Source organism: Acartia tonsa, chromosome 12, assembly GCF_053477335.1.
Source record: "Acartia tonsa isolate MP-2025a chromosome 12, ASM5347733v1, whole genome shotgun sequence".
NCBI lineage: Eukaryota > Metazoa > Arthropoda > Copepoda > Calanoida > Acartiidae > Acartia > Acartia tonsa.
The window spans coordinates 41,314,521-41,338,778 of record NC_137271.1 but is presented as its reverse complement, the minus strand read 5'-3'; the positions used below and the strand labels follow the sequence as shown (position 1 = coordinate 41,338,778).

Below are 24,258 nucleotides of genomic sequence, written 5' to 3'. Positions count from 1 at the left end.
TTTTTTTGATAAATAATAAAGTTACATGATGTTTGTCTGTTTGTACCAAAGGATGTCGTAAACCGCTGAACCGATATGGTTTTCCTTTACAGGGGAACTTCTCATAGGTCCTTGGAACTATTTTAGGGGAGGGTACTACTACCTTCCAAAAGAAATCGCCCCTAGAAAAAAATTACCCACTCGGCTCTTTTTAACTTTTTGCTTTAAAATCTAAATAAAAAATTAGGTTATTGAATTCAACAACTCATGCCTTTAGTTCCCCTAGAGGCCTCTAGGGGCGAAGTGGCTAGTACCTTATATAGTACTGAAGCAAGTACTTGTAAGTATTACTCCTTGAAAGTTATACTAACAGACAAAGTAGCTGTTTTTTTTTCTTATAATACTCACTCTGAAGGTGGAGGGCTTAATATCCCATTTTTAACCGCAGCAAAGCATTCATTGTTTTTTTTCTTTGACCTAATATTTGGTAAAACTTTTCCAGTTAAACCGATTAATAACCGCTGAATTAGAACCGGTTCTAATCTTTACTGAAAAATCATGAATCGTATCGTATTATATCCAGTTTTCTGCGAATATAAAAATATAAAATAATAACATTAAAACCAGTTTTGTTAACACGTGCCTTAGGTATCTAGGGGCAAACATACTGGTTTAATAGTACATTTTTATATCCGCGGAAAGCTGTTTATGATACGATGCGATAAATAACTATTTTAGCATGAATAGAAATGACTCAATAGCAAGTAATAATTTAAACATATACACAAAATATTGTATGAATAGCACATCAATATTAGTTAGGTACCGAATGAATTCTAGTGTTTTGGTAGAGCATATTACATACAAACCTATCTAAACATGTATCTAACTAATAAAAATGTATCAAAATTATTTACCTGTTAAGAATTCAGCCATTTACTGTTTTGGAGAGCTTGATTTGATTGATTGATTGATGATTGGTTCTTAGAGAGAGAAGGATATTTCCATGGGGTTTCTTTTTGTGTGAGTGGGAGAAAGAGAGAGTGAGAGAGATAATTATTCAAGAATATCATAGCACAGCCTCATAAAAGGGTAATTATTTATCAAACATGGACAAGACAGACCAACAGATCAGGGGCAACATCAACTGGTCCAGAGTGGTTATTTCCGATGATTTTCTTAGCGTTTGGCGCATTTTGTTATTTGCTGCTATGCCTCGTAGCAGCCTCGTTCCTTTGTCTTCTTTGCGCATTTTCGTTCTTTTTTTTTTAATATTTCCATTGCTGAGGGAAGGGCGGCCAGTTTTTTTTTGTTATCTTTGGTATGATTCTGTCATCCATGTTACAAAGATTGTTTTCTTCTTAGTTTTTATTTTTAAACAACTATAGTATCTTTTTTTAATTTGTCACAAAATAAATAAAATTTTTATAACAAAAATGTTTTTCTTCTTCTTAATATTTACATGTTTAAAAGTCCAACCTCATTTTTATATTCTTGAAAAGATAATTTGTCGAAAATTAAGTCCACGGTTTGTCAAATTATTTCAATAAGTTTGTCTGTTATTCTTAATTAATAGTTGATAAGTTTGTTATTAGGAAGATAATAATGGGGGTTAGACACACTGATGATAACATTATTCTTTATTAGATATTTACATTTATATCATATACAGCCATTAAATCAAGTTTCTGTAGTGCTTACTGGTAACACTAATTTATATGAGAATTTATCTTTTTTAATAAAAAGGATATAGTTCTTATTTTGTCTAAGGCGAGATTATAACAGAAAAAAACTGTAGGTTTTGAGACATTTGAGATTCAAATAACACAATTTTTTCTTCTTTGGTCGATTTGATATTTTTTTTATATATATGTGATATTTATAGAGTCAATATTAATTTTTTTTTGGAAAGTTCATATATGGTCATTTTTTATAACAAGATACACATTCATATATTATTTTCTTTTTTTTCATATCATACTCAACTATATCAGAAGGTTTGAAAAGGACAGATTTGAAACATTGATATTAAACAGAGAAAGAGGCAATTTTCTTAGGAAGGCATTTATAGGTGTTTTTCTTCATATTTTTTGGGGGGGAGCTGAATTTTGGAGGATTTAATTATACTTTCATGGAGGTTCGGAATTAGGTCAATCATTTGGTTACTATGTCAACAATCTAGGGGGGGAGTGTGAGTTTGGTCTTGATTGTCCTTGTTTGGGGGGTGTCTAACGCCCTCTCGCCCAGCGCAGCAATGCCTCCGCCAAAATGTCTAGGTGCGCCTTCGTCTGAAATGTAATAAAAGAATATAATAAATTAAGAATTTTTGCCCCTAGTTATTCTAGGTTTTGAACAATAAATGTATAAATATAGATGTATAATCCCAAGTGGTTGGGACCTTTTTCGTCTGCTATCAAATTGCTTCTGCCCTTTTATTGCTGTGTTTATATTTCCGTCGCTATTGGCTGGTATTCAAAATACTTATTGAAAGTCGGTACAGAGTCCCCAAACCATTGGTAATTGTAAGTTTTAAAATATTATTTAACAGTTCTAAATAAGGAGAATAGTTATTTTTCGCATCGTATTATAAAACAGCTCTCCGCGGATATATGATGTACAATTATAAAAAGATTAAAACCAGTTTGGTTAGCTCAGAGATGCCGAAGGCACGGGCTAAATAACTGGTTTTAAGCTTTTGATTGTACATTTTCATCTTCGTAGAATACTGGATATAATTTGATGATATACATGTTTTTTCAGAACCGGTTCTAATCCCTTGGATATTAATCTGCTTAGAAGCCATACTGGAAATAATATTAAAATAGAGAGAACTAGAAATATATATGTATTTGTTTAGTTTTCAATCTGTGAGGCACAAAATCTATGCATCTTGCGTCAAAGTTTTCATCTATAAGTACACAAGAACAGAAATCAAAAGGGATAAGACAATGGCCGATAAATTGATGTACTTCCTCAATGATTGTTCACCAAATAACCACTTCTGAACGAACCAATAAAAATTTATCTATGCCTCCAAAGTTGTTATGCAACGCTTAAGAAAACATTATTATAAAACTTTGGGGAACAGTGTAATAAACAGCTCATTGCCCTCTTACTCTCTGACCCAAGAAAGTTACATAGTAGCTGTTATCTTTAATTATTTTATAAATCGATTGGGAATGAATTACAAAAATAAATTAGAATTTAAAAAATATATATAATACAATTTGAAATAAAAGCCTTTGAAAAAGGTAAAGTTTTTCTGTAGAAATAATGAAAATTCATGAAAATTTGCTTTTACAAATATAGTGCTTTCATACATATGCCAATTAAGTACTTTCCATTTAGCCATAACCCTATGGGGCTTCCTAATACCCAATATAATATAACCTAACCTGCCCTTAAGTAATACATAACTATAAGGATTATAATGGTATTTGAGTGAAATCACTTAATATATTTTAACTTTGTTATATATATCTTGACAATAGTATATAGATACATATATACAAAGCTGTATGCCCAATACAGAAATTTAATTTATTAAAATTCAATGTCTTTGTCTTTTGACAGAGAAATATACAATATATACATTTACAGGGTGAATCTTAGAAAAATTGTCCACAATTTTCAGACAACATAAACCAAAAACGACCAAGGGCGTTCTGAACCAATTTTTTCAAAGAAAAAATAAGAAGTATCTTCAATTTATAATGAATTATTTTGTGTATTTTTTTCATGTCATAATAGACTTAAAGTTGAAAATCTATTCGCTACATTTTTAAGGTTGAACAAATATTTTTTAGAAAACTCTATATATACAGATTTATGTTAAGATTTCATTTTTATGCAGAGAGGAAGGGGACAATCTACAACACTTTCTTCTCCCTTTATTTTATCACCTAAGAAAGACATAATTTAGTAAAAGAAATTCAGACACGATTATTTTATCATCTATTGGCTGATCTCTTTATTCCATTAATAATGAAAAATTCAAATCTAATAAAAGATTATGATCACATTTTATATATTTAACATTAAGTTTTAAAGATTATCTAATTTAAGAACCTCATATTTTTCTTCGCTTTCATTAAGATTTTTTATTGTTCTCATTATGTCATGATGTCGACAAAACAGCTTTCAAATAATGGCATAGAGTCAACCGATATCAATAATGTTAATAGAAATAATCGCACCTCGATAATATGTCAACAATAACAGCATTTCTTTCTAAATCCCCTATTTGACATAAATCATGGCAATGTAAACAAATTTAGGGAGGGGGGGGGGGGGGCAGGGGCTAAATGTATCGCTACCTACAGGGTGGGGATCCTGTCCAGATTTTGAATTGGTTCTTTAAATCAGCTAATAGCGTCGAAAATATAAACAAAAATAAAGTCCCTACAAAAAAGCAAAAAGCAATTTGCTAGCAGACGAAAAGGGTTGCCACCACCCACTTGAACCAAGCAATTCATCTGTACTTATACATTTATTATTGCAATGATCCTAAGTTTGTATTCCGCCTGACCAATTGTTCATGAATGGAATCAATTTTTATGACTAATATCTTCTCTCTCTCTCTCTTTCTTTATTTCTATCTTTCATTTATGTAGATTTTTTTTCGCCAATAGACAAACATTTTTTCAAGTTCATACAGACTTATACAAAGCATTGTGTTTTTTTTAAATAAATGTTTTGAAGTTTATTTTATTTTAAAAATTTTAATTGAATTGATTTAAAATTTATATTAGTGACAAAAGATATGAAAATTTAATTTATACATCCGCCAAATAGCATAAAACCTACCCTTGACTAATAACAAGCTACTGTAAAAATTATGGACTGATACGTTTAATAGATTTTCTAGTTAAATTTCTAGAGTATTTTTTTTTTGTTGTATTTTCAAATGTTAAATGTATTACTCTATTATGAAAATGAATGAAGTTAAGTCCATGATGGTAAAAGATATGAGTGGCTTAGGCTGGCATGGCAGAAAACTAACAAAATTTGTGTCTTGTTTGTTGAGTTGAGAAAATATGAATGCCAAATGTACAATTTACTATACTCAAACTCAAGAGGCCCATGGAATTTTCAATTTTATAGTTCATAAACCTGACTAAATATTCAAAAAAAACTCGAAATATTAAGACCTTTAAACCATAAAGGAAGGGGACAATGGGCTGTTTATTACACTAGTCCCCAAAGTTTTATGATAACGTTTTCTTATTCGTTGGCTTTACAATTTTTGGGACTTTAGTGAATTTCGATTGACTATTTCATTAACTTGAGTGTTCTAACGTGTCAACCACTAATTTAAATCTACAGTAGGGGTATTTTGTGTATCATTATTGGGGATGTACATGAATTGATCGGCCATTGTCTTATCCCTTTAGATCCCTGCCTGTAAACTAATGTAAATACATTTTTTTTATTTTATTTTAAACCTTCTTAAAATTTTAACTTCAAAAGATATTTAAACCGAAGTATTTTTAGGAAAATTTTTTTACTTTGAGCCGATGGTAAAGGCATCAGAAAGGAAAGAGCAAGAGAAAAGGGCATAAGAATACAAAGAGGGGATGAATGGAGGAAAGAGATGGTTGTCTTGTGAGGAAGGGGTAGTGGGAAAATGTTGCTTACTCTAGAGGAATATATTGAGCAGTCAGCCCATTCTCACATTCACACATTTTTTCACACACTTGAAAACCAGAGATAGCTTAAAAATAAATGATTTGTTGTATAAATAATATTTGATAAATTTGATTATTTATTTGTTTGTTTGATTTTACAGTTTTAAATGACTATAAGAGACCAGAAATAAGCTTGGTTTTTAAGTTTTTAATTTGTGATTAAACAAGAAATTTGCTTCTATATAAAACGACCAAGCTAATATTGCTTGATTCACTTCTACAAGAGGCAAATGAATTGAAAATGCTAGCTTAAATCAAAATAAATCTTAATGTCTTAGAATAGTTTATCTTTATCAAAAATATTCTAATTTTAAAATATATCTAGGAAGACTTTCAATTAACCAAGAATTCCTAATTCCAAAAAATAATTACCAACTGTGAAAATAGAAATCACATATTAACAACCACAACATGCTTAATACCATCCAATTAAAAATTAATGCAAAAAACCCTGATCTTTCTAATGAATTAGAGGGATACAAAATTTATTTGTGTTGGCTATTTTTGTGAATATTTGACATTTCATGTTCAGGACAAATTTAAACTTATCCTTCTTCTACGTTTAGCTGTAACACTCAAAAAACAACAAGTTCCATCCAACTTCTAAGAATTCAAATTCAATTCAATTGAGATTATCTCAACCTGCAAGTGGCTAAAAATAGAATTTTAAAAGTTAAAAATTTATATTTCTGATGGTGCATTAATTTTTGATGTTGGTATGTGGGGATCTTTAATATTTTATTGCAAACTTGCTACGATGCGTATTTCATCTCTACTTAACAATTTAAGAGAAATCTATTACCAAATATTATATATACTGAAAGTTTGATATTGATTAAAAAAAGTAAACTAAGTATCTTCATTAAATCTATTATATGCAGAGATGATAGAATAACACATCTATTGATTGCAATTATTGGTTGAAAAGTTTGGACACTACTGGTTTGGGCACAAGTGTAATTTATAAGTTCAATGTTAAATATGAATTGAAATAAAATTTCTTAATTGACCAAAAAGACATTCATGAGTTTTATGACTCACACAGTGAGTTGCAGTACAAAATGAAGCTGGCGCAATGATGCGAAAAAATCTACCAATTTTTTCGAAGAAAATGAATGTATGGCTTTGGCGTGCATGAATGTTTTGGGTTTCTAACAGAGAGATAGGGGTTGGTAAATGGGGTAATAAATATGATGATTTGAGTTTTAGATTAACGTTGAACATAATACTAGTTTTTATATAAAGAAGAGAAATATTTTTAAGTTTTAAAATTTGGTATTTTTTGTCTTCTAAATTTCCATTAATTTCTGAAAGATGTGAGTAACCCCCCCCCCCCCCTCGCCCCTCTACAATCCTTTTCCTTCCCTTTCTTGCCTCTCATTAAAGTGAAACAGTTTCATATTCTCCATTTAAATATTTCTCCTCTATTCATTACTCCAACAATTTTTATTCTCACTCTTTTCTTTCTTTCTTTCTTTATACATGTGTTAAAGAATATATTTTTATATTCACATGTGATCATTTTTTTTTTTCAGCATCTTTTTGTAAGTTAGTATTTAAAGTACTATTATTTATAGCATAGATAGTCTCTTAGTTAAGATCTCGATAACAACCAGAACTACTAGACTGATTAAGCTTGATAGAGGGCAACTTTCAAAACATAAAACATGCCCCTGGAGACTAGGAGCGCAACCGCTAGTTGTTTATATTCCGTAGTGAACCTAAAAAAATAACCATTCAATTTTTCCAATTCGTATAAAAGTTTATAAATTTTTTAAAATTTGTATAAATCCTATACAAGGAATTGTTTTTAATTTATCAACCTACTAGGACAGAATGACTTACAAATACACACGGACTGACCCAACTTGTAAAGTAGCTGCGCTTTTTGGAAGGAAGACAATGTTTGAAAGATTGAAGAAAAAAAAGATATAAAGCTTTGATATCACCCATATCTATCCACCTCACCTCTCCCCGCTTACCCCATCATACCCCTAATGTACCCCTCCCCCCTTATCCCCAAGCTACCCCTAATGAATAAATTTTCTTCTCCTCCCTTTTTCGTGTCCACTTCAAATTGTCAAAAATGAAAATGAGTGTGTGTTATTTTTTTAACATAGACCAATCCTTAAAAAAGTATCTTCTATCCTGAATATCTCATATGTTTCTTGACACATTTGTAAAGATTTAATCATGTTTTAAATATTTCTAACACTAAATTTAAGGATTGAACCATTTGTTAAATATTGACATATTCCTAGCACTAAATTTAAGTATTAAATGTTTTAAATATCAAAGTATTATCTCATTTGTTTCTTGACACATTTGCAAAGATTTAATCATGTTTCAAATATTTCTAACACCAAATTTAAGGATTGAATCTTGTGTTAAATAATGAAATAATCCTAACACTAATTTTAAGAATTGAACCATATTTTAAATATTGACTTATTCCTCGCACTAAATTTAAGGATTGAACCATATTTTAAATATTGACTTATTCCTCGCACTAAATTAAAGAATTGAACCATATTTTAAATATTGACTTATTCCTCGCACTAAATTTAAAGATTGAACCTTGTGTTAAATATTGACATATTCCTAACACTAAATTTAAGGATTGAACCTTGTTAAATATTGACATTTTCCTAACACTAAATTTAATGATTGAACCTTGTTAAATATTGACATATTCCTAACACTAAATTTAAGGATTGAACCTTGTGTTAAATATTGACATATTCCTAACACTAAATTGAAACATCTCACTTGAACTCCCCACTCAAGAAATTTGAATTTTTATGTTATGCATACATTTTCTTTTTTTCCTTTTTACCAAAAGATGGATATTTTTGTTTAAACTGTTTTTTTTACTGGGAAATCTCTTTCTCTATAAAGTAGTAAGGTTTTTGGAAGTAGCTTAAGTTTTTGATAACTACTTAAATTATTTTAGAAAGTCTTCACATAAGTTTCTAGATGATTTTACTATATTTTATCATTTAATTATGATCTTAGGGATGGTTAAATGCTTTTCTGTCCATTCCTACCCCTTCAAATCACAAATGAACATTTAACTAAAACGGAGGTGATTTATTTCAATGGTTAATAGAGCTAGATGGCTAAAACTTTTCTAGAAAATCCCCAAGACCAATAAACAGCTTTCTATACTTGTCATTCTTCGCTTTTTATTTATCTTTTCGTACTTGTCCTCAGGGACGTCCAAGGGGGGGGGGGGAAGGGGTTATTACCCCCTGCCGTATGCAAATTTAGATTTTTAAATTTTACCCCCAAAATAAAATAAAAAGCTTGGACGTCCTAGATTGTCTTTTTAAGTTTTTATGATTCATCCATATGTCTTAGAATCTTATGAATAGATTTCAATCAAAAATATGACAATGACTCACTTATTTTTATACAATTGTCATAATTCTATAGAATTTTAAATATGTACAAAGTGTTAATTCTAAAAAATATATTAGATCATGTATTTAATAGAATTTTAAACAAAAATTTTGTAAATTTAATTTAAATTTAAGTAACACTTTTATATAGTAAATTTCTTTCAAAGCGATCTGTTAAAAATATAACATAAAATATAAAAATGGTTATTATTACAGAAATGGAATAGTGTTACTTACTGTATTTGATTAGAAAGTTTAAATAAATAGAATACAGTTTATACTATTGGTATATTATGTTGTTAGCAGCAAAGCTTTTCTATGACGAGGTAGGGTCATACGTCCGAATGTCCGTTCGACGTTGTTACTTTTCGTTATTAAATTTTAAAAATACACCAACAAATAATGAAGATATTTTTAACGCTACAATGCACCCCTAGCATCTAGGCTATAAGTATTCAAACAAAGAAAAGAGTGGGGCGGTAAATAGACGTAAAATGCTTAAATTTATAAACAAAATAGCCTAAAACCATCCAAAAACCTATGTGAAGCTTCCTTAAAAAGGAGAACTCAATCAGTTCAGTATAATTGAAATCTTGAGCTTTAAACAAAAAAACTTACTATTTTATTTAAAGGACTAGCAGCTACACCCCCCTAAAAGCCTCTAGGGGCCTTTAAGGTAAAGAGAGGAGTTACAGAAGCTTCACTGAAAATGAGAAACTTACTGGTTCAGCGGATAGCGAGATCCTTCACTACAAACAAAAAAAGTTACTACTCTATATAATAGGATAGGATATAGGATAGTAGCTGTGCTACTATAAAAACCTAATGCATACATACATAGTTAATTTAAAAATGATTTATCGTCGAACATTAAACATTGAATATGCTATTATTAGAAGGTCTATTAGTAACAAGAAAGAAAATCTTCCATTAAAACGTAGCTTTAAAAAATCACACATTTTTTTGAATTACATGATGTCTTTATGGAGATAAACCCCTTTTCCTATGTAGTTAAAAAGTTGTTTTTCTAATGCTTTTCAAACTATACTTTAAAGTTAAAGGATTTCAATACACAGACGGATGAATCCTTTTTTAAAAAAGTAACAGGAAATTTGTATGATTGACTGTAGCTTAAGATCCCGCTAACAGCTGATAAGGTTCTCCTTAAAAGTTTACAGATTCTTATAGGTCAAAAACAGAGAAATCTTCCCTACGATTTTTTTTTACTTTTCTTTCTAAAGCCAAAATTGACTTGCTCCCTCCTCCCTTCCCTTAAGTGTCCTTAAAAGCCTCTAGGGGCGTAACCGCTAGAAATAAATGTAAGAAAATCTTTGCTGTTTATATAAAAATATATTAGTTGTCAATATTAAAATGAGTGGCAAATAGAAATTATGTTTGGCGAGCTCGATATTTGTCAGCCATCATTTATTATAATTATTTTTCTAGTAGCGCAGCTAATCTTTTAATGTACTATGTATAATGTCTGTACGTCTGTCTCTTAATAAAATTTAAGAATAAAATTTTTGAAAACATGAGTTTAAGTAAAAGCTCATTATTTTTGTATTTTTTTACTGTGATATGGTTTATTGTTTTTTTTTATTGTTTCTATTATATTGATACTTTAATTTTAATTCACTAATATAAAATAGTTATTTAACGTTTAATTTAATACACTTTGACTTTAGCGTGGCATTTGAAATAAGGTCATGAATTAGAAATGTTACTTTTTGCTGTTATTTCTAAATGTTTATAATTTTGTAAGAATCAAAATTACGAAAGCGAATATGTTTTGTTAATATAACCCTGAGTAAAGTATTTTCGGAAAGACGATTCTTATAGAATAGTTGCGCAATAAAATAAAATCGAAGAAAACAAAGTTTTAAAGAGTTACTTTTTTGCAATTCAAACGCTTGCAAATATTGTATGTATTATTTACATATTTGAAAATAATGCATAAAATCAAATTTAGACTTGTGTATACCTTATTTAAGTTTTAACTTTTTTTACATTCAACCAATTTTACCTGCATTGAGACATTCGCTAGCAAAGTTTTTTTTCCTGTTTAAACATATTTAGACAAGGAGTAATGTTATTCTAAGTTGCGCAACTATAATTCCATTTAGGCTAGAAAAAAAACTTTCCAGTACCGCTTCAAAGCGATTAATATCCGGTGGATTAAAGACGGTTCTAAGCCATACTGAAAAGGAAATATCATGTTTTATATCCAGTCATAAGTTTAAAGCTAGTTTTTTAGCCCGTGTCTTCGGCATCTCAGAGCTAAAAAAGACTTAAAATGAATAATCATAAGTTAGAAAAAAAACATTAATTAACTTGTTTAACCATATTAATGTCAAAAGCAACTGTTTTTATTATCAACCCAGTGACATAATATTTTATTATTATAATAAGGAAGACAAATAAAAAAAAATCTGTGAAAAAAAGTTATCTGTAATTGACAGATTATTAACTAAATTGATTGGTCGCTGAATAGAAGCAGAGAATATTGTTAACAGCCAGGGAGAAAGGGAGGGGACATTGTGATGTTTTTTACACTAGTCCCCATAGTTTTATAATAAAGTTTTCATATTCCTTGGCTCAACAAATTTAGGGACTTATATTGAATTTTGATATTTGGTTGTTGAGTGTCAAAAAAACTAATTGTTACCCACAGAAGGGATAATTTTGAGTACAATCATTGGGGATGTATATCAATTTATCGGCTAATGTCTTATTCCTGGTTATCAGCCGATGTATTCCATAAATAGGGACACATTAACGTTCTTTAGTTTTTCATTTACATAATAATCTGTACTACTAACTAAAGCAGTATAATTTAGATTTCTTGCTGCAATCAATTTATTTCCGTCTGATTGATAAGCCAAATTAAAACTTTAAATTTTAATTCAAAATTTCTTGCTTTTTATTAAGGCCGAAGGTCTAGCAAAGCGTATTGTATTTTATTTTTTTTAATTTCTAAGTTTAAAGCTATTTTAAGTTTTTATTACTTTTTTCTCTCACTAGGGTGAATTTGTCCTTTCCTTAAAGAAATCAATAAAAAATCCTTTCTTGCAAAGTGGCGGATTTTTAATCTTGTCTGAAATTTAATGAAATATCTCTCTACAATGACAATAAATCAATTTTGTTATTCATTATCGCTGTTATGCTTATCAACTTGATTTCCATGTTAAAATCAAAAGTCTTTAATAATTAACTACAATTTTTTTTTTTTTAAACCTGAATGTAACCTTTGAAGATTTATCTGGGAATAATCAGGATGGAAGGGGACATTGGGCTGTTAATTACACAAGTCCCCAAAGTTTATAATAACTTTTTATTCGCTGGTTTACCAACTTTGAGGACTTTTATTGAATTTGCTTGATTGTTTCATTAAGTTAAGTGTCCAAACTTTTTAACCACTAATTATAATTTTAAAAAGGAGCAATTTTGTGTTTCATCTTAGGGGAAATACGTTAAATTATCGACCAGTGTCTTATTCCTGTAGATCCCTGGTGAATAATTCATGGTTTTCCTTATTTATGCAGACCCAGGTGAGAGGGGGGCTGCACATTAAATACACACACACACACACACACACATACCTTCATTCAGAAGTACCTATCTCTCTCCCTCTCTCTTTCTCTATCTTACCTAATTCCCCCAAGTAATCTCATGGGCACATGGTAGCTATAAGATTATAAATGTATTTTAGGAAGTGTCGATTTAGAAATTTTTTAGTCATTGCTTAATTTACAGTCCAAATCTATATTTTTAAAATTCAAGTTTGGGGTTATTTTCAGTTTGTTTTTATTACAACTCCCACTTATTTATATACCCTTTATGCTAAAGGCGTAACCAATTGTTCTTAACATTGTGAAAAGTAAATTTTCAAAAATTTGGACTGAAGGTTGACACACACTAAAAATATAAAAGAAATTTTAGTTAAAATAGGAGGCTGAACTTATTAAAAATGTATTAAGAATTGAGTTATACTCCTAGTGGGTTGGAATGTACTTTTTTTTCAATTGAGTCATTGAATTGAAGTTACAAAACAGAAATGAAAAGAATAGAACCAGCCTAAGACTTGGATTCAACTGTTTAGAATTCTAAGCTTATCTTAAGGAAAAAAGAGGAGACTTGAATATAAGTTTTAAACTACATTTACTGGGTAAACATTTAATATTTCCTTAAACATTTTCCCCTATTATTAGTTTATTCAATAATAATTAATAATACTATATGCTTTTAATTATTTACATTTCTTTTTTCAACTAAAAATATCTTTTTGTAAGATCTACTTTTATAAGAGGAATCATACGTCACAAAATTCATTTTAAATTCACTCTTTGTTTTACATTACTTTTTAAAAAGCTTGAAGTAAAATCTTCAGGATTTGTGCATTTTTTTCTTCAAATTACCTAAGATTTCTTTTTTCTTTAAACATCTTTTTACAAGACCAGTTTTTAAAGAAAATCTTGGCAGTAAACTATAAAGATAGTAATAAAGATTTATCCACAAACTCTCGAAAAAGAAAAGAAAAAAAACCTTGACAATAAAATTTGTCAGCTAATTTCAGACTTACATAATTATATGATGGAATTGCAGGAAATATTTTATGATTCAATTCATTTATTATTTAATGTTTTGGAAATATCTTTAAAGTTAAATTTTAACTCTGTAATGTGTATGTGGGCCAGATTAAAGAATATTGGATTTTTTTTATACAGATTTCTTATGAATGCTTAAATTTAAAAACTATTGGTAAGGGGTTACATTTTACCAATTCACTTAGTGATAATATTCTAATTTTAGTAGGGGGATATGTATCACACCCTCCCACACAGGCCTATGTATGTATGATACATGATGCATCAAATCCAGAAAAATTAATTCCAAAACAATGCACACAGATAAACTTGTAAAAAAACACAAAATATCCAAATATTTGAAAAAGCTAAATACAGAGCCAAAGCAAATCTTTATGCAATATTTCTTTCTATTTCACATTAGATTTAAATATCTATTCATTCCTAACATCTTGTTTCTATCTTTTCCTTTCCTCCTAAGCTCTTTAACTAATATTTCCAATCAGTGGCGTGCGAACCGAAGGGGGCATTTGGGGCAATCGCCCCCCCCTAGCGACCAAAACGCCCCCCCCTGCCCCCCCCTAGCAACCGCCCCCCCTGCCCCCCCCCTAATTTTAAAAAAATGCCCCATTTTGCCCCCCCCTGGTCAACAAAAATGCCCCTTTTTGCCCCCTACCCAACAAAAAGCAAAACTATCCCAGTTTCCATAAAAAAAAAGATCAAAAAATACTCCAAAAAAAAATTTTGGCGCTTCGCGCCAAACAGACAGTTACTATTCATTTAACCTTACCAAATTTTTTCATTAGTGTAGAAATTAGGTTATAATCTTTTTTCACTGAACATAACAAACCAGGTTATAGGAAGTATTTTATTTTGTATAATATAAACTTTTTACCAAAGAAATTTTGTACATCCCCAATGATGATACACAAAATTACCTTATATAGATTACAATTAGTGGATGAAATGTATGGAAACTCGACTTAATTAACCAACCTATCAAAATTCCATTAAAGTCCCCAAAGTTGTTGAGCCAACGAATAAGAAAATTTTATATGAAATATTGGGGGCTAGTGTAATAAATAGCCCAAAAACCCCTCCCTCCCTGCATATTTGAAGAAAAAAATTTGCGCTTCGCGCCCTTCCAAATGGTTTCTGCTATGAAATATTGGGGACTAGTGTAATAAATAGCCCAAAAACCCCTCCCTCCCTGCATATTTGAAGAAAAAAATTTGCGCTTCGCGCCCTTCCAAATGGTTTCTGCTATGAAATATTTGGGACTAGTGTAATAAATAGCCCAAAAACCCCTCCCTCCCTGCATATTTGAAGAAAAAAATTTGCGCTTCGCGCCCTTCCAAATGACTGCTATGAAATATTGGGGACTAGTGTAATAAATAGCCCAAAAACCCCTCCCTCCCTGCATATTTGAAGAAAAAAATTTGCGCTTCGCGCCCTTCCAAATGGTTTCTGCTTTGAAATATTGGGGACTAGTGTAATAAATAGCCCAAAAACCCCTCCCTCCCTGCATATTTGAAGAAAAAAATTTGCGCTTTGCGCCCTTCCAAATGGTTTCTGCTATGAAATATTGGGGACTAGTGTAATAAATAGCCCAAAAACACCTCCCTCCCTGCATATTTGAAGAAAAAAATTTGCGCTTTGCGCCCTTCAAAATGGTTTCTGCTATGAAATATTGGGGACTAGTGTAATAAATAGCCCAAAAACCCCTCCCTCCCTGCATATTTGACGAAAAAAATTTGCGCTTCACGCCCTTCCAAATGGTTTCTGCTTTTTATCACAATGAAAGGACAAGTAATTTTTTTTTACTTTTTACACAGTTCATTATATCTTTGGTTTTTATGGTACAATAGATTTTTTTGTGGATTATAATATTAAAAAAAAATAAAATTTCTCGCTGTTTCGAGCATCCAGTATGTAATTTACTTTGACTGTCATCACACAACATACAGGAAAAAGGATTTGTGACTTTTTCTACCTAAAATATATATTTATTTCAACAGATGCTCTTTAAATCTACTTGTCTGTATTCTTATTAATGATTTTTTGTGCTTTGCTACTTAAAGATGTTGTCATCCTTGTTGTCAAACAATAAAGAAATATTTAATATCATTTTCTCATATTAGGTTAATTTTTGGTAAATTATTTCCAAAATGAGTGTTTTTATCTCCCCCCCCCCCCAATTTTTTTTAATGGGGTTATTCATCCTTCCTGATGAGATTTTATAACATCCCCTTCCACCCATTAAAAATGTTTTGTGGTGGAGGGGGGGGGGGGGGGAAAGGTTAATTTATCTTCTGTACTATTTTTTCGAAGATGCTTTCTAGCTCCCTTCCCTTCGGTCATTGCAGGGTGGGGAGAAGGGATGGGGGAGAAGAGATGGGGGGGGAAGAGATGAGGGGGGGAAGAGGTGGGGGGGGAAGAGGTGGGGGATATAAATGGGAAATAGGGATGGGGGAAGGGATGGGGAAGAAGGGATAAGGACTAGGAGGCCCATAATCAAATAATCCCACCCCTTAAAACGCCCTTATTTAAAATTAGTAAATATAATCAAAATGCCCCCCCCTAAAGCAAAGTGCCCCCCCGGGGCACTTTGATTTAGGGGGGGGCAAAATTTTACAAAATCTTCAAAATGCCCCCCCCTAGACAAAGTGCTTTGCACGCCACTGTTTCCAATCTCTTTGTGTCTCGAGTTAGATCTAGATATGAATTGTTTGATTATATTCCAATTTTAAATTCATATTTGGTTCCATGATTAAATTTAAATTTAAAAGTACGAATGGAATTTGTGTACTTTTAGAGTCTGAAATTAAAGCAACATAACTTAGATTATTTGTTTACTGATGAACTTATAAAACTTGAGTCAGAGTACATACAAAGAGATAGCATTCGTTAGAAATATAAAATTAAACTTTAGATGTTTAATTTTATTAGACATTTAAATAATGCACTTTAGTTTATAGCTCTTCTATCTTTTCTAGGAAAACTTAATAATTTGGGAGTTTCAAGCTTTAGATGCTTCAAAAGAACAAACCATTGAAAATTATAAATATGACATTTGTAAAAAAAATAAAGGAAAATTATTTGATCTATATATAACGGTAGATTTAGTCTTTCCAAGAAGGAACATCTTTAAAGCCATTTGTTATGATGCATTTTGTGCTAAGACTAGAACTGATGACCTCGAAGACTATGTCCTAATGGAAATAAAGGAGGTGTCATGTCATATAAAGAACTGTATAACTTACCGTTTTGTAGAATAGACACTGTTCCGGTGATTCATCTTCTTTGCCCGGGCAATCATAGAACCCGTCGCACAATGACCGATCATCTATGCAGCGAAATCGACCCCGTCTATCCGGCCGAGGGCAGGCGAACCTTTCTGTGTGGTCAGGGGAAGCAGGACACTCTAAAAAATAAATTAGATTTTAATTGATTTTTTAACAATTACAAAAGTTTTAATCAATTTGCATTTGCTTTAAGATAGAAATATAAGAAAGCACAGTTTTATAACAAAGTTAAATTTAAATTCAAATTCTTTAAGAATATATTTTTGATTAATTCTGAATCTCTCGCCTATTGTTTGTTTAAAATTCTAATCATGGTGCAGATTTGTGACAGTATTTCATTTATAATGTCCATTAAAACATGCTTTATTATAAGACACAATAATTTCATATGATTTTAATTCTTTTCTATTTAATAATATTTTGGTATTAAGACTTAAAATATAAAAATGTTAGAATTTCAGCATTTAGAGTTGTAGCTACTCTAAAGTCTGTCTATCAAAAACTACGTTTTTTTCCAAAGTAATTTATAAACAAACAAGGATGACAACATCAATCAAAGCGAAGCACTGAAACGTTGGGACAAACGGATATTAACACTTGTATACTATCAGAACTGTATAATCAGAATATAAATGTATAAGAGTCAAAGCAAAATTGTCAGTAAATTTGTTGAAAAACTGCTTGATACAGGATAATTTTTATGGAAATACATACATTTTTAGAACTTATAAAATCAGCATATTTAAAATAGACGTACGGACATTCTGGTAATAATTATAGAGTTGCTACACTTTCTAAATCGTAATAACTACTACAGGAATTACCATACAAAGTTTGAAATCGATAGGACAATTCTAACGTGCCTAAAATAACAAAAAAAGCTATTTGTCGCGGACGGACGGACAAACCTAATCATAGAAAAGCTTTGCATTTAAAAATTCTTTTACTATAAGGCACCCCTTTTAAATGTTCATGATATATTTTCAAATTTTGTTGCGCTTTTTATGGACAGAGTTATCCTTACTTCAAAATATCTTGGTACAATAGAGAATTGTATGCGATATTTCTTAAGAAATTTCTTCAAAATTAAATAATATATCTGTATGACAATAAAAGCATATGTATATGTTACAAAGAATTGGAAATTTACATGGATCATAGTTTAAATGGAATTTGTTATTTGAATCTTTTCATTAAATTCTTTGCTCTTTTAATATTAGGAATCTAAAGGGATGAGACAATGGCCAATAAATTAATGTACATCCCTTCTGTAGCGTAAAATTAGTGGTTGAAACGTTTGATCACTCAACTCAATAAACCAAAGTTGTTAAGCCAACGAATAAGAAATATTTTTATAAACTTAGGGGCCTGTAGAGAAGAACCTTAACGGTTCAGCTGTTAGCGAGATCTATCAGTGTAAAAACAGACAAACCAAACATATATAAACAAGGATGACAACATCCATAAAAACGAATCTCTGAAACGGTAGGACAAACGAACATTAACACTTGTATAATGTCAGAACTGAATAATCAGAATGTAAATGTAAAAGAGTCAAAGCAAAATTGTAAGTAAATTTGATGAAAATCTGCTTGATACAGAATAATGTTTATGGACATACTTACATTTTTAGGACTTGATTATAGAGTTGCTTCGCTTGTAATATTGTACTTTGTTGTCCCAGGAATCAGTATACCAAAAATCAGACCAATCAGATAATTAGGTCACTTGCAAATTTGTTGTTAAAAATGTAAAAAAATCAACATGTTTAAAATGGACGTACGGACATTCTGGTAATGGTTATAGAGTTGCTACGCTTTCTATTTCGTACCTAACTTCTACAGGAATCAACATGCAAAGTTTAAAATCGATAGGACAATTCTAACATGCCTAAATTACCGAAAAAAGCTATCCGTGACGGACGGACGTACGGACGGACCGACCCTAATTATAGAAAAGCTTCGCTTTTAAAAATGAGTAGCTTTGAAACTAAATCGATCGGCCATATAATGATATACTTCACTTGCTTTATAATGGTTTCCGAGTAAAAAAAAACTAGAAATACCAAGAAATATTGTTTCAACAAAAAACTATTTCTACATGTAGCGCAGAAATAACAAAAAACAACTCTATACTGTTATGTACAAAATGTTAATGCTTTTTGGTACAAAAATTTAACAGTTTTGAAAAAGTCTATGGGATAATCAGAATAAAATATTTAATTTAAAGTAGTCAACTGTACATTACCTACGAAATTAATTGCACATGAACGTACGGACAATGAATTATACAATAGAAGCGTAGCTGATAAATATGAGGAATAAATATGGTAATCAGCAACTTTTATTCCACACAGGGGAATTCAATTCACGTCAACAAAACAACTAAACTAACAATTGACATCTGGAAAAAGGAACTGAAGATTCCTTGTAGAAATAAGGTCAATTGTATCATTTAGAATTTTTGGCGGGTATCGCCAATAAATCACAAACTATGCTGTCCACTTTCATTAGAGCAAACAATAGCATTAGTATAAATTTATAAGTTAAGGCGTTTACTGATGCTTTTATTCCTTGAAAAATTATCATTCACAAACAACATGATTCATTCATTCTTAAGTATCAAGCATAGGCGAGCCATTTTTTTGGTCGGTGGTGGGGGGGGGGGGGGGGGGTTAGTTGATAGAGTTTAACTTAAAGTCAAGAAAATAAAACATTATGATAACCCGTTTTACCCCATCCCTTATCCTCTACCCCACTTTTGCTTTCATTACAAAATTCTTCCATCCTAACTTAACAACGCTATTCAATAATGTAGCTCACCAAATTTACACATAAGGTGACGTTAACATGGGAAATACATATAATTAATTATGAAAATAATATATCCAAGTGCGTCTGTCGATAAAAAGAGAAAGACGCAATAAATCATTTAGCTCTTTATTTTTAATTTTTTAAGTTTAAAAATATTGTACTCGGCTATTCCTTGGCCGATTTAGGCTTTTAATCATATCCTGGCCGAGACAAATTTAGACCGTTGACTAATCAAAAATCGGTTCAGTTAGAGGGATACCCAACGTCTCAATTTATTGCTACCAAAAGTCTTATAACTACGTTGCAATTATATAAAAACCCGTAAATTGAGTTTAATCAAAGGAGTATACTACACATTTCAATCACGCCCCCATCCCATGATACAGCGTGGCATTAATTTGTCATCGACCGGGTTAGTTAGGTATATCCCTCACTCCTTCCTTGTCTATTTCCAGTGATAATTTTACCCTTTTCATCCAAATTTTAAAGAAGGTGGTGTCACCATAACCCTATACTCTCTCAAAATTAAAAGGGGGAGGGGTAAGAAGCTAGTAAAGTTTATAATAGATGCTGTGAGTATTGGTGCAAAAAATATGACGTAACAAAAAAATTAGCCAATGAGAGTCCACTATAAATTTTACCATTGGTCAATAACGGCCTCTCATTGGCTAATTTTTTTTGTTACGTCATATTTTTTGCACCAATACTCACAGCATCTTTATAATATGTTTTTTTTTTCAATCCCCCCTTGCCTCCCCCCAACAAAATGCTTTGCACGCCTCCACACATCAACCTATTCATGTATTCAAAAGTCAATTGAAAAATTACAGAGGTCTTGCTGTGAAATAAATATGATAATTTTCATACCAATTTACCATCATCAATTTTAGTTTTATGTTTATATACTAGGGTTCTTTATTAATCAATCTAACCAAAGAAAATAAGCAAAAATAAACTAATAGATTTTAGTATAAAGTAAACTATTATTAAATTGTAGGGGGATAAAGTCACTCAAAAATCAGCCACGTGACGTCCTAAAAATTATCTTATTATGGGTTTTTTTCCCACTTCTCCTATCAGCTACCTTATTTTTATAACGTCACGTGGCTGAATTTTTTAGTGACTTTACCCCCCTACATTCAGTTTAAATAGAAAAGAATGTTGAAATGTAATACAGTATGAAAATAGTTTAAATAATTTGTAAATTTTAAGTAATATATATATATTGATTTTCTTTTTTTCTTAATCAAGTCTTACGTCAGGCATACGAACGGACAGACGGCTGTTAATAAAGTAGCTGCGATACTTGTAATTAAACAACACAGATGCGAGGGGGAAATTGTACTGTAAATTTCACTGGTAACAAAAGATTTTGAACCACATTATTTTTTTGCGTTGGCCCAAACACTTTAAGAGTCCGAACATTTCATATTATAATTTAAATCCATAAAAATAAGGCATATCAGAAATATTTATCGTCAATTGGCTTATCCATTAGGAATTCGAATTTAAAGAGATTGCAACTATCCTTTTCCCTTCTCTGTTCCAGAATGAATTGTAGAAGCTTAAAATAGAATTGTTGGAAAGACTTTTTTTTACATTTAGGGCTTAAGAAGTTTTAGAATCATGTCTAATATAAGAAGAAAAATGTGTTTTTTTTTATGTATCTTCTTAACAAAACATACCTACATAAATTAATCTGGCCAAGAAAAAAATCATAAAGCCGATCATATAAATATGTAAAATTGGACCAAATTGCTTATGCAATTGTGGAAAAAACTTTATTCGTATATTTTTACATGATCCGAAGTTTAATATATTCTAAACGTAAAGTTGTCCTATAAATCACTATGTTTGTCCGTCTGTCTATCCAACACTTAACAAAAACTTAAATTGTCACAAATATCATTTATATACGTAATCTATTTTTTAAATAACAATTATGATAAAATTGCTAGAAAATTTTGATCAACGCAATTTTTAAGCTTTTAAAATAACAACTTAGTCAGAAATCTATTTCAAAGTTAGTCGGAATTTTAAAATTAGAGTTTCTAAATAAGTTATATCTTTAAAGCTAAGCTTTTTTTGGAAAGTTACCAATTTGAAATATTTATCGATGTATTCCTAAATTTATTACAGTACGATTATTACACGATCTTTGTCTGGAAGTCCTAACTGAGTTTGGTAATGTGTTGCGCCTGTTTAGTGGCCAAGACATTTTTAATAGTTTTAATAATAAAAGGTAATGCCACGACTATTAATCTAAAGGGATAAGACAATGGCCGATAAATTAATGTACATTACTAATGATAATACACAAAATCACCCCTTCCGTAGATTACAATAAATGGTTTGAACGTTTGGACACTAAACTTAATGAACCAACCAATGAAAAGTTCAATATTGGTCACTAAAGTTGTGAAGCCAACGAATAAGAAAACGTTATTAAAAAACTTTTGGGACTAGTGTAATAAACAACCCAATGTCCCCTTCCCTGCTGATTGATTACCTATTTGTAGAACATCATACATCCCCAATGATGATACACAAAACTGCCCTCCCATCCTGGTGATTGCTTACCTATTTGTAGAACATCATACATCCCCAATGATGATACACAAAACTACCCTCCCATCCTGGTGATTGCTTACCTATTTGTGGAACATCATACATCCTGCCCGCCCTGTGTTGGCGCATCAACATCATCTTCTTGTTATCTGTCTGTACAGCCTGTAATGCTGCCTCCAGGTACCTGCAAAACGGTCAAATAACGGTCAATTAATGACCAAATAATAGTCAAATAACGAAAAAGAATATAGAAATTTGTATATTTTTTAACTCACTTACTATAATGTAAAGTAGTAATTTTCGAAAATTACTCTATTCATTTTAGGGAAGCTGTATAGTTTTAAACAATTTTTCTGCTTCCTAGAAGCAAGTTTTTTATATTTTATAGTTTTATTTAGTCCTGATAAACTTAATCTTTAATTCGACGCACTTTGACTTAAACAAGGTGTTTGAACATACAGACAAACAACCATTTAATTACACGACCCTTGTCTTGGAGCCCTAATTGTGCATGGTATCCATTTACACAAGTTAACGGGCCAAGGTATTCCCCCTACTCTCATGTTATCATCAAGTTCCAAACTGTTTTTATCGTCTCTAGTATAAACATATATTGTATCTACCTGCTATCTGTATCCTCTCTGACACCCGTGTCTGCAGCAGACAACCTAGTCTCTAGTATAAACATATATTGTATCTACCTGCTATCTGTATCCTCTCTGACACCCGTGTCTACAGCAGACAACCTAGTCTCTAGTATAAACATATATTGTATCTACCTGCTATCTGTATCCTCTCTGACACCCGTGTCTACAGCAGACAACCTAGTCTCTAGTATAAACATATATTGTATCTACCTGCTATCTGTATCCTCTCTGACACCCGTGTCTACAGCAGACAACCTAGTCTCTAGTATAAACATATATTGTATCTACCTGCTATCTGTATCCTCTCTGACACCCGTGTCTACAGCAGACAACCTAGTCTCTAGTATGTACATATATTGTATCTACCTGCTATCTGTATCCTCTCTGACACCCGTGTCTACAGCAGACAACCGGCCACTATCACCTGGAATCCGTTTGTTCACCTACAAAAAAAGTATTTACAATTTTTTGACTGCAAACGACTTAGGGCCCCTTATTTTTTCATGGGGTTTTGAATTTGCCTTGCGCCCCCTTTTCTGCACACCCCTTGCAACCCATTCCTTAACACCCCTTGCACCCTCTTCCTGCAACCTTCTTTCACCCCCTACTGTATACCTCTTGCACACCCCTCCTGCACACACATTGCCCCCCTCCCCCCCCCCCCGCTTATGTATGCCCTCCTTTTACCCCCTTCCTGCACACCCCTAGAAATATGTAAATAAAATTCAATAACATTGAATAAGATATTTAGATTCAATACAATATGCAAATTGGACAAATTCAAACATTTTTAAAATCGAAGCCTTTTTGCACTTTATATAGTGTGTCTGCTATCGTTAGTTTACACGTTTTAAAATCGTTCTATCGATTTTAAACCAAGTTTATGTTTTTATTCCATTTTTAGCTTCAAATTTGAAGATTTCCTATAAATTTGGAATAATGATTTATAGGACGATTCGCCACAATGTTTTATGAATAGTCAACCCAAGTTGTCAAAATACATATTTGTTTTATTTGTTGCACTTCGCTATTTTCAATATGTTGTCATCCTTGTCAAATGATTTGTTTATATATATAACTCTGAACGTACGTACATAAGCAAATAGTCAAAGAAAAGGATTTTTGTCATATTTAAATAAAATTTCTACAGAATCGTAGTTACATTCTAATTCTGTCCTAAAGTCCAGAAAGTATCCTTATATAAAAGTAACGTCTATCGTCTATGTATTTGCACCGAAGAATCTCACTAAACACTGAACCGATATGTAAAATATC

The 24,258-nt window shown here is 31.1% G+C and overlaps 2 protein-coding genes across 3 annotated transcripts in view; one reads left to right on the top strand and one right to left on the bottom strand.

Annotated features, from left to right (window-relative positions):
* jeb (low-density lipoprotein receptor domain-containing jelly belly protein) overlaps window positions 1-24,258 on the bottom strand; it is a 43,626-nt gene that overhangs the window by 8,866 nt on the left and 10,502 nt on the right. The window contains exons 6-10 of one of the 2 annotated variants that reach the window (XM_080179983.1): window positions 23,395-23,426; window positions 22,960-23,004; window positions 22,420-22,520; window positions 16,914-17,074; window positions 897-2,267 (exon numbers count right to left, since the gene is read on the bottom strand). In XM_080179983.1, coding sequence (XP_080036109.1) covers window positions 2,208-2,267; window positions 16,914-17,074; window positions 22,420-22,520; window positions 22,960-23,004; window positions 23,395-23,426 — 399 coding nt within the window. In that variant the 3' untranslated portion in view covers window positions 897-2,207. Of the gene's footprint in view, window positions 1-896; window positions 2,268-16,913; window positions 17,075-22,419; window positions 22,521-22,959; window positions 23,005-23,349; window positions 23,427-24,258 lie in introns of both variants that reach the window. The other variant, XM_080179984.1, reaches the window with a different exon arrangement.
* LOC145334524 (alcohol dehydrogenase [acceptor]-like) overlaps window positions 5,852-24,258 on the top strand; it is a 105,156-nt gene continuing 86,749 nt past the window's right edge. Inside the window, exon 1 of the mRNA XM_080179982.1 lies at window positions 5,852-5,892. The gene's annotated coding sequence lies outside the window, so the exon portion shown is untranslated. The remainder of the gene's footprint in view (window positions 5,893-24,258) is intronic.